This window comes from Engystomops pustulosus, chromosome 10 (assembly GCF_040894005.1).
Source record: "Engystomops pustulosus chromosome 10, aEngPut4.maternal, whole genome shotgun sequence".
Taxonomy (NCBI): Eukaryota; Metazoa; Chordata; class Amphibia; order Anura; family Leptodactylidae; genus Engystomops; species Engystomops pustulosus.
This window is the reverse complement of record NC_092420.1, coordinates 21828897-21841306: the sequence shown is the minus strand read 5'-3', so window position 1 is coordinate 21841306 and position 12410 is coordinate 21828897. Positions and strand designations below refer to the sequence as shown.

At 42.6% G+C, this 12410-nt stretch overlaps 1 protein-coding gene across 2 annotated transcripts in view; it reads right to left on the bottom strand.

Moving 5' to 3' along the window:
- Positions 1-1553: 1553 nt before the first annotated feature.
- Positions 1554-12410, bottom strand: part of DNAH12 (dynein axonemal heavy chain 12) — a 54538-nt gene continuing 43681 nt past the window's right edge. The window contains exons 61-73 of one of the 2 annotated variants that reach the window (XM_072128717.1): positions 11178-11322; positions 10731-10881; positions 9639-9895; positions 9375-9515; positions 9017-9154; positions 8427-8660; positions 7598-7786; positions 7030-7133; positions 6205-6409; positions 5772-5909; positions 4825-4916; positions 3881-3948; positions 1554-2830 (exon numbers count right to left, since the gene is read on the bottom strand). In XM_072128717.1, coding sequence (XP_071984818.1) covers positions 2640-2830; positions 3881-3948; positions 4825-4916; positions 5772-5909; positions 6205-6409; positions 7030-7133; positions 7598-7786; positions 8427-8660; positions 9017-9154; positions 9375-9515; positions 9639-9895; positions 10731-10881; positions 11178-11322 — 2053 coding nt within the window. In that variant the 3' untranslated portion in view covers positions 1554-2639. The remainder of the gene's footprint in view (positions 2831-3880; positions 3949-4824; positions 4917-5771; positions 5910-6204; positions 6410-7029; positions 7134-7597; positions 7787-8426; positions 8661-9016; positions 9155-9374; positions 9516-9638; positions 9896-10730; positions 10882-11177; positions 11323-12410) is intronic. The other variant, XM_072128716.1, reaches the window with a different exon arrangement.

The window sequence follows — 12410 nt, the reverse complement described above, 5'->3', positions numbered from 1 at the left end:
GGAGCTGAGTTGCACTGTCTATGGCAGGAGTAGGAAACCTATGGCTCGGGAGCCAGATATGGCTCCTTTGTTGGCTGCATCTGGCTCTCAGACAGATCTTTAATAAATAGTGATGGCTGCCTACGTCCTTTGTACGACCCAGGTGCCATCGCCCCATCGTCTAAGTCTGGGTCAGAGAGAAGTGTCTTTTTTTTTTTTTTATGCTGTGACTACCTTTCTACTGGGGGGCATGTGTTGTGGCTACCTTTCTACTTGGGGGCATGTGCTGTGGTTACCTATCTACTGGGCAGGGGCGCACCTGCCATGAGGTGAGTTGAGAATCTCGCCTCAGGCGGCGCGCCTCCTGCTGAACCGAGGGGGCGGCACCATGCTCCTGCCCGCCCCATTCTCCCACCCGCGCTCCGGCCTGCCCCGAGGTTCCCTGCGCCAGGCGGCACTGAGCTGCCGCCCACCCCTTCTGCCGGCTGACACCGAGTTCCCGGCCAACATGCACCAAGCTCCCGTCTGCACGGCCTGCCCCCAGCACCATTCTCCCGCTCATGCTCTGGCCGTGCTCTGACCGTCCGCCCCCCCCCCTACCTGTCGGAACCAGGCTGCCGGCCGCCCATGCTACCACCCGTCGGCCGGAACCATGCGACCGCCTGCAGGCCGCCACCATTCTCCTGCCCGTGCTCTGGCCGGGACCGAGCTCCCAAGCGCCCACCTGGATAGGCCCCGTGGATAGGGCCTAACTTTAGTTTGTGGGAAAACCCCTTTAAGATTTTGATGACCTATCAGCCAGAGCAGTGGGTGTCTAAAACCTAACTGAGAGCCTCAGATAGATACAGTGCTATACACTGTGTAGTGGCCGTTGTGGGCTACTGCTGCTCCGCTCCCATTCACTAACAAGGAAGAGAAGTTTTAATATCCTGGCTCGCCCCCCCATAACAGAGCTGCGTGGCAGGTTTTGAGTCCCCACTAATCTGATCCTGGAGACCTATCCTTAGGATGGGCCATCAATATATTAATGCCGGACGCCTCTCTATTAATGGCATGACCAACTTTATCTGCAAAACCAATGGCCAATGGAAATCAGGTTACATACTGTGCACAAAAACGTGCAGCCTAGTAGTGTATAGGAGTGTGATAATAACCTATAGGAGGAAGGAATATTGCAGGGAGAAAAGATACATTTGACTTGTTAGAGACTTCAGGTAACATTTATTTATATACAGAAAAGTATAAGAAAATGATTCAAGAACCCACTGGCTGCTGTCCCATTACTGCCTCATCTTGTCTATATGAGCACACAGACAATACAGAGACAAGCAAAACCCTTAGCGCACCAGGGGCAGCACAAGTTTGAAGGGTGCCCCGACTGTATAAGGAGGGTGCCCACAGACTAGGGGTGTCCTGGAGTTGCAATTTATTACATGGGATGTTTGCACTTTAAATAGAGGTGGTATTTGCTTCCTTTCTCCTCCTTGAGGCTGCTCAACCCCTCCCATAGCTGAGCCTTTATAGGGCAGGCACTGGGCCTGCACATCCTCTTGCCCGCGCCATCTTCAAGCTGTCCCTCCCTCCCTCCCTACTGTTACTTGTGTTTTGTGTTTTGATGTTTTCGATTTTCAGTGATCATCTCAAGTCACAGCTGACGGAAAATTAGTTTTGATGTGGATTTTGCCCGGAAGTCGAAGTGTTAATTCGGGAGTCCAGTTGAGCAAACCACTTTTGGGCAGCTATGGTTTACAAAGTGATGGATGGAGATTGTGGTTAATTTTTGAGAGTATTAAAGTAATAATTGTTTTCGGTGATCATTTCAAGTCACAGCTGACGGAAAAGAGAATTGATGTGGATTTTGCCCGGAAGTCGAAGTGATGGTTCAGGAATCCGGATGAACAAACCGCTTCGGCAGCTATGGTTTCCAAAGAAACGAACAGAGATTGCGGTTGATTTTGAGAATATTAAAATAATAATAATTGTGTTTATCAGCAATAAATAGCTGTGACCTTTTCTGCCCAACAGGAAGCCTCGTGTCATCATTTCTTAGTTATGTTTAGTTATTAATGGTTTATGGGGGTTAATGTTATGGGTAGGATTATGTAGCTTTACTAAAGTGCCTTAATGTGGAGTTAAATGGGTAATGTTAACTACCTCCCAGTCTTACCGCAACCACATATTGGGTGCAGCAAACTTTAACAATTTGATGGCAGCAGGAGCTTTTCTGTACGTGGGTGATGTGGTCATGTCCTAAAATTTTATTTGTGACAAATACTGACACATCAGGCATGGATAGGAGCCACCGCACGATGAGCAGTTGTGCGCATATTTCTATGAAAGGTCCTCACCCCTGCAAGCTTCAGCAAATTATTGTATATCTCACATGGGCCTGATGCACTGATGACCCAAAAGTGATTCCTGTCCTCCTCTCCACCAGGAGATATACATTAATTTACCAAAGATTGTAGCGATTGGGCTTTTATATAGATAAGCTTGGGGGTCTGGGCAGCCATTGCATGACACTGTATGGTCCCTAATCTAGCAAATGGGTTCCCTTTAAAACTTAGACACGAGGGACAGTGTTAGGATGACAGATTCCCTTTAAGAGCCTTTCCAGTTTATTAACAGATACTGATAACAATATAAATACAGTCTGAGGTTTAGTCGTCGAGCTGACAGAGCAGAGCCACCCCCCGCTTTATCCAGTGCTGGACGGGTTTATGTGTCGGCAGGAGCATTGCGATGACAAAGTTGGTGGAGTGTCCTGTGGTGGACAGTGTCCCCTTCCTCTCGCTGGTCTTGTAGAGCGGACAAACGTACGACAAGGTCTTCTTTATGTCTGACTTTTTATCTATAGTGGTAGAAAAAAGGTGGATAGTATTAGTGGATATAACGGGAAAGTGTAATAAGATGGGTCATACTCTCTATACGTGTATATCCATCTGTATACTGTATATACAAATATATACATATAGTAAAACAGTGTTCAGAGGTGCATGTCCACATCCTTGTTATCAGAGCAGCCAGTGACCCCTTAGATGTGGCGGTAATTTCCTGTCCATCCGCATATCTTACATTCTTTGTACAGCTGACCACGAGGATCTGTCAGTGTAGCAAACGTAATAATGCTTCATCCGAAACTCTCTGAACGAGGCCGGAACTCTTCGGAACGATGTACCGAATATGTGTAATGACTTGTACAATCAGCTACATACAGGTCACTGTGTCATCAATGAATTTACAGCTCAGACCGAAAAAGTTCATGTATAATATGGGGGGCAGATTTATCTTAGTCTGAGAAGCTTTGCAAATAAGGTTGATTAAGAATGCCCCATGGTTGTTCAGCCTTCCCCCCCAGCACATAAACATAAAACATTTAATAAATCTCACACTGGCAGAGGGTAAACTGATGACAACAGCTGCGGTGTCGCTCCTGTGTTCCTTCCTAAGATAAGGTTCTATATCTAACACTGAGCGGTCGCCAGCTGGATGCAGGGTGTACAGTAATGTCCTCATTGTGGACGTCTTCCAGATCCCAAATCATGCGAAGATTAATCAACTAATTCTTCCTCTATATTGTGAAATTCAAGACCTCTGGGGTCTTTCCCAGTAAGATCAGAGGACGTAACGAAGGAGATGAAGATAAGGGATTACAGTCTGCAGTATAGAGGCCTAACCCAAAAACATCTTGGAAACCAGGGAAGTGGTGAAATTTAAAATAAGGGGATCCTGGTCGTCCTCCGAATTCTTTCGCTCCTCCTGTTTATAGTCCCAACCCAACAGGAAGTGATGAGAATCCCAATGTGGGAGCCAATCACCAGCCTCGGTGGTCACATGAGTAAAAACGGTAAAATCACAGTTGTCCAAGCACAATATGTTATTATCACCAACTTCCACTTACTTGGTTTTATCCAGATGATCGGCACTGAGTCAAACAGGATCTTGGGGTGCTGCTCTGTGAGTACTCCACTGGTGGGAATTATTATTATATACATCATTATTATAAGCCAGGAATGTAACAACATTCATATACATTGTCCAATATCTTTATGCCTGCCAACTTTTTATTAGCAAATTATAACACCACCTTTGGGGGCGTATTCATGTTCCCCCTGCATCTTTTAGGACTGGAACAAGCTGAATTTTCCCGAATTGTCTAGAACAATTTAGGACAATCCCAGGAAATTCAGCGTTACTTTACCTAAATTATATTCTTTACACAAATTTGTTTTGTTTTTATAATTTGTCCATTTACATCCAGGCAGTCCCCGGGTTACTTACAAGATAGGATCTGTAGGTTTGTTCTTAAGTTGAATTTGTATGTAAGTCAGAACTGTATATTTTATTATTTTAACCCCAAACAAACTTTTTTGGATCTCTCATGACAATCCAACATTTTTAAAATACAATTGTCAAAGAACCCGGATTAACAATAAAGCTTTGTTACAGACTCCTGTGATAACTGTTATAGCTGATTATTGTAGCCTAAGGCTAAAGTACAGTGAATTAGCAACATCCAGAGCGCCGTTTGTAACTAGGGGTCGTCTGTAAGTCGGGTGTTCTTAAGTAGGTGTCTGTATTATAAAGAGAGTTTCAAACATATTTTACTACATATGCGTATATGCAGTGTATGAGTGTATGAATGTGTGTGATTGTAACTCACACTTGTGAGTATACAGATGTATATTTTCTAAGCGGGAAGAAGGGGGCCCCTTTCAGAAGTCTGCTATGAGATCCTGCCTCTCCTAGTTATGCCCCTGGTATCAATGAACTACGACTGTGTCTTCACCCCTGGTGATATATACAAATGTCAATCTAAGTGATTGAGAAGATGTAGTCACTGACCTCTTCTTGTCCCAGCGAGCGCCGTCTAGGAACAGCCCATTTATGTAGACTCCATCTTCTGGTGATGTGTCAGATGTGTCCACAGGCAGAACCTGGTCATGATCAGCTTATTTTAGTTTTTGACATTTGGTAATATAAAAACATGACTAGAATCAACTACCCGTATATACTCGAGTATAAGCCGACCCAAGTATAAGCCGAGGCCCCTAATTTTACCACAAAAACCTGGTAAAACCTATATTTTTTTTACTCGAGTATAAGCCAAGTTTGGGTTTTCAACACATTTTTTTATGCTAAAAAACTAGGCTTATACTCGAGTATATATGGTAAGTCTTCACATTGTCCCAAAAAGATCAGATTCGGCGCTTAAACACGAGGTCCTTCATATTATCTTCATGGGGAAAGTGGAGTCCTTTGGCTTATCTTACGGATACACTGGGGAATTCATGATTACTTCTGTGCCCGAAAATGACGTTTTGCACCCAAAAAGTCTAATATGCCTTCCGACACATTTATGAAGGATTCTAGACCATTTTTTGGCCTTTTCTGACTCGTCCGACAAAAGGGAGTGGCCTTGCAAATGGGGGTGTGGTTTCCGAGAAAGGGCGTGGTCATATGGAAATTATGCCCCAAAGTAGAACTGAACAGTCCGGATTCATTATCACAATGATGATTCTGGTGCAACACAAGACTAGTAGAAAGGTAGATGTGGTAAAGGTAAATGAGAAGAGTCAGTACACAGTGTTAGTAAGTAGCAGCAGTGATATTAGTGTACCACTGGCCTTTCTGCATTGCCCATAAGATTATTCTTTATGGACGTCTTCCTATGAATTATCTATTCCCCCCACCAGGACCATACTGGTAATAGTCAACTACCGCCATCTATGACATAAGTTAACAAGGCAATAAATAAATCCTTATAGACTGATGTATTAATGTGAACTCACCTGAAATTCATATCCCAATAAGTCGATGGGGATCCTGTACTTCCTGGCATAATTTTGCATGGCGCCCGTTAAAAAAGCTTGTGTGAAGAAGAACCCGGACAGCCAGAAGACGTGCGGCTTTCCACTATCATACCAGGTCTGGAAGAAGCACAGAGGTAGGTCCTTTATAATGAATAGTGGAAAGATTTCTCTTCTACTGAAATACAGGTGACCACTGACCATGGCATCAAAGGGGTTATCAGCAGCACACTTACCCCAGATTTACTAATTTGGGGGAAACTATCACTGCAGATTATATCACCAGGTCAACATGGAGTGGCAGCCTGTTACAGCAGCTTATCTTATCTTATGGTGGCCTGAGCTTAAGTAAAGCCAGTCCATTATTTACATAGCTAGAAAAACTTAAAAAAAACTAGATTTTTCTTCTACTTACTTGTAGGAATTTCAGCCGGGCGAGGAAATCACTGACATAACTTCCTAGAGGCTTTAGGCTGGGGTAAGAGCGCTTTGCCCATGTTTCAGGAACCTTCCCTACAATCAAGCTCCCAGACAGGGCCTCCAGCTCCGAGTCCATGACGACCAGACCCCTGATGGCTTTCTGGAGGTTCTGGAGAGTCGTCCTTATAGTGCGGATTAAGCTGGAATGAGAAAAGAGACAGAATGTTACATTCACAGGAATATTCTTACTATTGATTTATTTCTTGCTTGGTCCATCTATCAATTAACTATCACATATCTATCTATCTATCTATCTATCTATCTATCTATCTCATATCTATCTATCTATGTATCTATCTATAACTCATATCTATCTATCTATCTATCTATATCATATCTATGTATCTATCTATCTATCTCTCATATCTATCTATCTATCTATCTATCTCATATCTATCTATCTCATATCTATCTATCTATCATATCTATCTATCTCATATCTATCTATAACTCATATATATGTATCTGTCTGTCTATTTATCCCTCATATCTATCCATCTATCAATAAACTATCACATATCTATCTATCTATCTATCTGTCTATTTATCCCTCATATCTATCTATCTATTTATTTATTTATCCATCTATCATATCTATCCCTCATAATAATAATCTTTATTTATATAGCGCCGTCAAATTCTATAGCTCGTTACAGATTATGGGGGACATATACAAACAAAATAAGACATTACAGAGTAATAACATTGCAAAACTGAAGTGTAAGCAAGATTATAATCTATAAGTGAACATCCCTCTTACTTGTTAAACCTCTCCATCTCTTGTACCAGCACCGTGTTCATACTTTCCTCATATCGCACTGGGAACTTCTGCAAAGATGCCTCAATGTCAAAATCCTTCGGGAGCTGCAAAAATATAGTGATTTATAATAATTAATAATAATTCCTCTATTTATAAAGCGCACACAGATTATACAGCGCTGCACAGAGCTTGCCAAATCAGTCCCTGTCCTCAATGGGGCTCACAATCTACTTACCAGTATGTTTTTTTTGGAGTGTGGGAGGAAACAGGAGGACCTGGAGAAAACCCATGCAAACACTGAGAGAGCATACAAACTATTTTGCAGATGTTGACTGTAGGACTTAAACCCAGGTCTCCAGCGTTGCAAGGCTGTAGTGCTAACCACTGAGCCACCATGCTGCACCATTTAATTGTAAAAATTCATTAATTTACAATGTTTTTCAGCGTTTTATTTTACAGTAATTGCGGCTATGACCTGTGAGAGGACCTCTACTTACCTGATAGTGGCTGATGTGACATAAAAATCAATGTACATACATGTGAATGTACGTTTGGTGTTAGATCTCACCTTGCTGAGTATATCATTAGCGATCTCATACAGTGTATGATCACTGGCCCCCGAAGACCCTCCCTGGCGGCTTCCCCCCTGAGTCAGGAGCAGGGATTCAAAGATGGTTTTCGTTTGCTGCAGATCCTTTGATATGTCAACATTTTCATGTAATCCGAAAACCTCAGGGTGCTGACTGAACGGGAGTCTCTGCCAGAGAGAAGATATGAAGTTAGAAAGTCACATATAGAAAGTTCTGTATAGGGAACAGGATGGAGTATAAGAGGCAAAGAACTTATTGTAGACATTCACAGATTCTAGTATCTGCTCTTTCTTTATCTCAGAGCTGAAATCTCCCAGCATGCATCACTGGGTTTCGGTACCAGTACTAGACTTACACTTCATCTACAGTATGTGCCATGGGAAGTGACGTGTAGCCCAATAAGAACTGAATCAGAATTTACTAAACATATAACTAAAATCTAAGTTAGAACTAAACCAAAGGACCTTCACCCATGAAATCCTCATACCTCTGTCCCTACTCTCAATACACATGTACACAAGAGCCATTTCAAGACTTTTCAAGGTCCTCCAAAGGTCCTGAAACCGCAGGTTAAATGCAGACAGATGGGATGCATTCTCCATTCCCCAAGAAACTTGATTCTAATACCTTATGTAGGAAGTGAATTCCAGATTTGTAGACCTGACAGTATTAATCCGCCCTGACCAGCCTCATTGATTTTTGTCAAAACTTTTTAGAAAACATTTCATATCTGCCCATATAACAAGGCAAAGGGGGTCTTGTAGCCCATAGCAATGAATCATGGATCGCCCCGTTGTAAAGAATCACCTTGATAAATTCTATGTAATCATCATAAGTGCCTTTAGGTGGCGCTAAGTAGTTCCCACTTGGCGAGAAGGAATACCGGGGATTTTCCACTATGTCATTATTATAAAAATCTGCCAGAGTGGTCAGTAGGAGGCGCCGGTCCCAGTCATCAGTCACGCGACCTCCGTAGTTACACTCTCCGGTTAGGTACGAGATGGCCTCAAATGGTACATGTTCATAGTCATTCACAAAAAGCTGAAATGACAAAAATATGATTTTACAGCAAAAAAAACAAACACAATTTTACAGCACTGAACAGGACATGTAATATGGGAAAGCAACGTCCTTTTAACATCACATTAATACGTTCCGTTGCCGGTCCCAGCGGCAAATATCCCCCAAATTACGGTGTTTTTTTAAATTTTAATCAATACACATTCAGGGATCATACCCTAAAAGGGGATTACTAATTTAGACACTATACTATCCAGTATGTGCACTATGTTTCAGACATAGGCACATGAGAGGACAGTGTTATGCCAGTAACCCAATATAAAGTACATTGAATCCCACAACAATACAAAGTGTGATACAAAATGCCAAACCCTCACCTGCAGTTGTCGAATACTGATTCTCAGATCGGACTCATTAAATCCGTATGGAATATTCCAGCCTAAAGGACCAAACTTCTTCCTTTCCTGAACCAAAGCATGGAAGAAACACACTCCAAAAAGGAGCTTCTCCCATATCTAAAACGTAATAGACAGCATAGAGTTACATATGTTCTTTTCATATATGTCCGATAAATTAGATTAGTGTCGGACTGGGGATCCTTGGGACCCCCAAGTACATTTATCCTGGGGTCCACGCCTCCAATTTGGGCCCAATACTACTCTGGTAGTATTGGGTCAGAGTCTGGGCACACTGGAGGATCATCTGGTTCTCTGGTTGGCCGGTCTGAGACCGTACCTGCTCCTTTCCTTGGCATCCATTGAAGAATTCTGGGTCAGAGATTGGGTCAGTGAGATAAGACTGTAGCAGGTTCAGTCTCAGTCCCGTTGGTGGCTCATTTGTCATCTTCACACCGTTCTGCAGGATGGTCACTGGAAACTGGGGACACACAAGAAATATTGGTCAAGACTGAGACTAATGAATCCTGGACACTATATCACAGGACCATCATGTGATACCTCATTGACCTGATGTGACATCTGCACCCGCTAATGTTCTTACCTTGGGTGAAGGATAACTAGTCAGCCATAGCCTGAAGTCTGAGTGACACGTGTCACTAGTGAACTCCTCACAAATCTTCTCCAATGTCGGCATCCAAGACACAGCCAGGTGACAATTCTGTAGACAAACCCAAGTCCCGTTTGCTGCTCCCTCCTTTATCATTTTGGCAGCTACCGGCCCCTGTCCCTGACCTAAGGAGATAGCTTGGAACTTGTCACCGCCTCCCATATTTTTGTCATTGGCAAATTTTAACAAACCTGAAACAGAAAGTTTGCATTATTTGCTGTGAGGTTACGTAGTACAAGAGAGAAACATATTATAGAAAAGAAGAAAAAAATTGATTTTCTTTTCAGCAATAGCGCCACTGCTTGTGCTATTTCTGGTACTGCAACTTAGCTTTCTATAATTGGTTGTCTAAAGGGAAGACGTATTGTACAGGGGTGTAACTACAGTGGTAGCATCAATAGCAGCCTCTATGGGGCCCGCAGTGTCAGGGGGCCCCTTCATGTGGTGACCTGACACTATAGAATGGAGGATATCCACCATCCCATACATATATATATATATATATATATATATATACATATATATATATATATGTATATATACACAGATCCCATATATATATATATATATATATATATATATATACACACATTGTACAACAAGATTTGTATATAACATATATGTGATATATATATATATGCGCTGTATATGTGTGTGTATCTGTGATGTGTATACACTGTATGTGTATATATGCTTTATGTCTGGCACTGTATGTGTGTGTGTATATGTGATGTGTATTCTGTATACTTTTAAGCGGGAAGGGGACCCATTCGGAAGTTTGCTATGGGGCCCTGTCTCTCCCAGTATTGGTATTGTAAATTCTTCGGAGTCAGGCCCTTATGTACTCTGGCTCTATATTTTATGCTGTATGTTATGCACTAGTTGTAGGAGATTGGACTGTACAGGGAATTCAGTCCCTTGGGAATGGCAGACACACTTGCCTCGGATATTCTTAGGATTTTAGGTTTTGGTCTTACACATACTAAAGTTGTTAATGTTATGAGAGCTGTATATATTCCTACTTACTTGCCATGGGATCAGCTCCAGGAGATAAGACAAAGATGAGCGGGATTGTAGAATTAGAATCCAAGTAGCTTTTTGATAAATCGAATGGAGGCGGCTCAACAAATTTCTTTCCAAGTTTGTCAGTCACATAGTTAGTCACAGCCGGGCTCATCTAAGAGACAGGACACAGTTATGTTAGTATTTAGCCTTGTTACCTACACCTGGCATCTGCTCAGGCTAAGAGGGATGCACCAAGCAAAGGCCTTGACTTGAGGACAACCCTTCAGAGGAGAGAGTAACATGACAATATATGAATACGAGGGAGGTTGCACATTGCTGCTCCATTCATCTCTAGGAGATTGTCAAGTGTAGTAGGGACCCCTCACCCATAGGGGATAATTTGTTAATTTGGTCCAACTACTTTAACTCATATAATATTATCCAAATAATAGAAACTTTTTGTCTTACCTTGTCCGGTCTGAGACACCGCAGAATAATCATCTTCTGAAGTTCATTCAGCTTCTCATTAAAGGGGTGCGGTAAGGGAACATTGTACGGTTCTCTGCTGTCGTACAGCCGATGCCACTCATTGGGATTTTCAATGAAATGTTCTCTGTGCATAAAACAATGTATTTATTTATGCTGAAAGGACATGAACACTAAATACATAGTAACAATTTGGGGTGAAAATCTGTAAACCACTACTGCTTCTATTGCATCACTTAAACTGCATTTACTATGAAAGCTTAGTTATTTTCTGGGTGTAAACTAGATTTAACAATTTTGAATTAAAAAAAAGTATTAAAAAATAATCTCAATAGACCAAGCAGGTGCCATAGACCGTGGACCAAAGTGACCAAAGCACAAACTCTTTTTGCCGGTCTCATATACTGTATATACTCAAGTATAAGCCGAGGCCCCTAATTTTACCACCAAAAACTGGGAAAACCTATTGACTCGAATATAAGCTGAGGGTGGGAAATGCATTGGTTACAGCCTCCCCAGTATATAGCTCGGAAGCCCCCTGCTTCACAGGATATGTCGTAAATAGCCTGCCAGCCCTCTGTAGTATATAGCCTGCCAGCCCCCTGTAGTATATACATTGCCAGCCCCCTGTAGTATATAGCCTGCCAGCCACTGTAGTATATATCTTTGCAGCCCCCTGTAGTTTATAGCCTGCCAGCTCAATATAATATATAGCATTGCCATTCCCCTGTAGTATATATCCAGTCAGCCGCCTATAGTATATAGCCAGTCAGTCTCTGTAGTATATAGCCTGCCAGCCCCTGTAGTATATAGCCTGCCAGCCCCTGTAGTATATAGCCTGCCAGCCCTTCTACTATATAGCCTGCCAGCCCCTGTAGTATACAGCCAGCCCCCTGTAGTATATAGCCTGCCAGCCCCCTGTAGTATATAGCCTGCCAGCCCCCTGTAATATATAGCCAGCCCCCACTTTAGTATATAGCTTGCCAGCCCACTGTAATGTATAGCCGGCCAGCCCCCTCTAGTATATAGCTTGCCAGCCCCTTGAAGAAAATAGCCTGCCAGCCACTTGAAGTATATAGTCTGCCAGCCCCCTGTAGTGTATAGACTGCCAGCCCCTGTAGTATATAGCCTGCCAGTCCCCTTTAGTATATAGCTTGCCACCCCCTTGAAGTATATAGCCTGCCAGCCCCTTGAAGTATATAGCCTGCCAGCCCC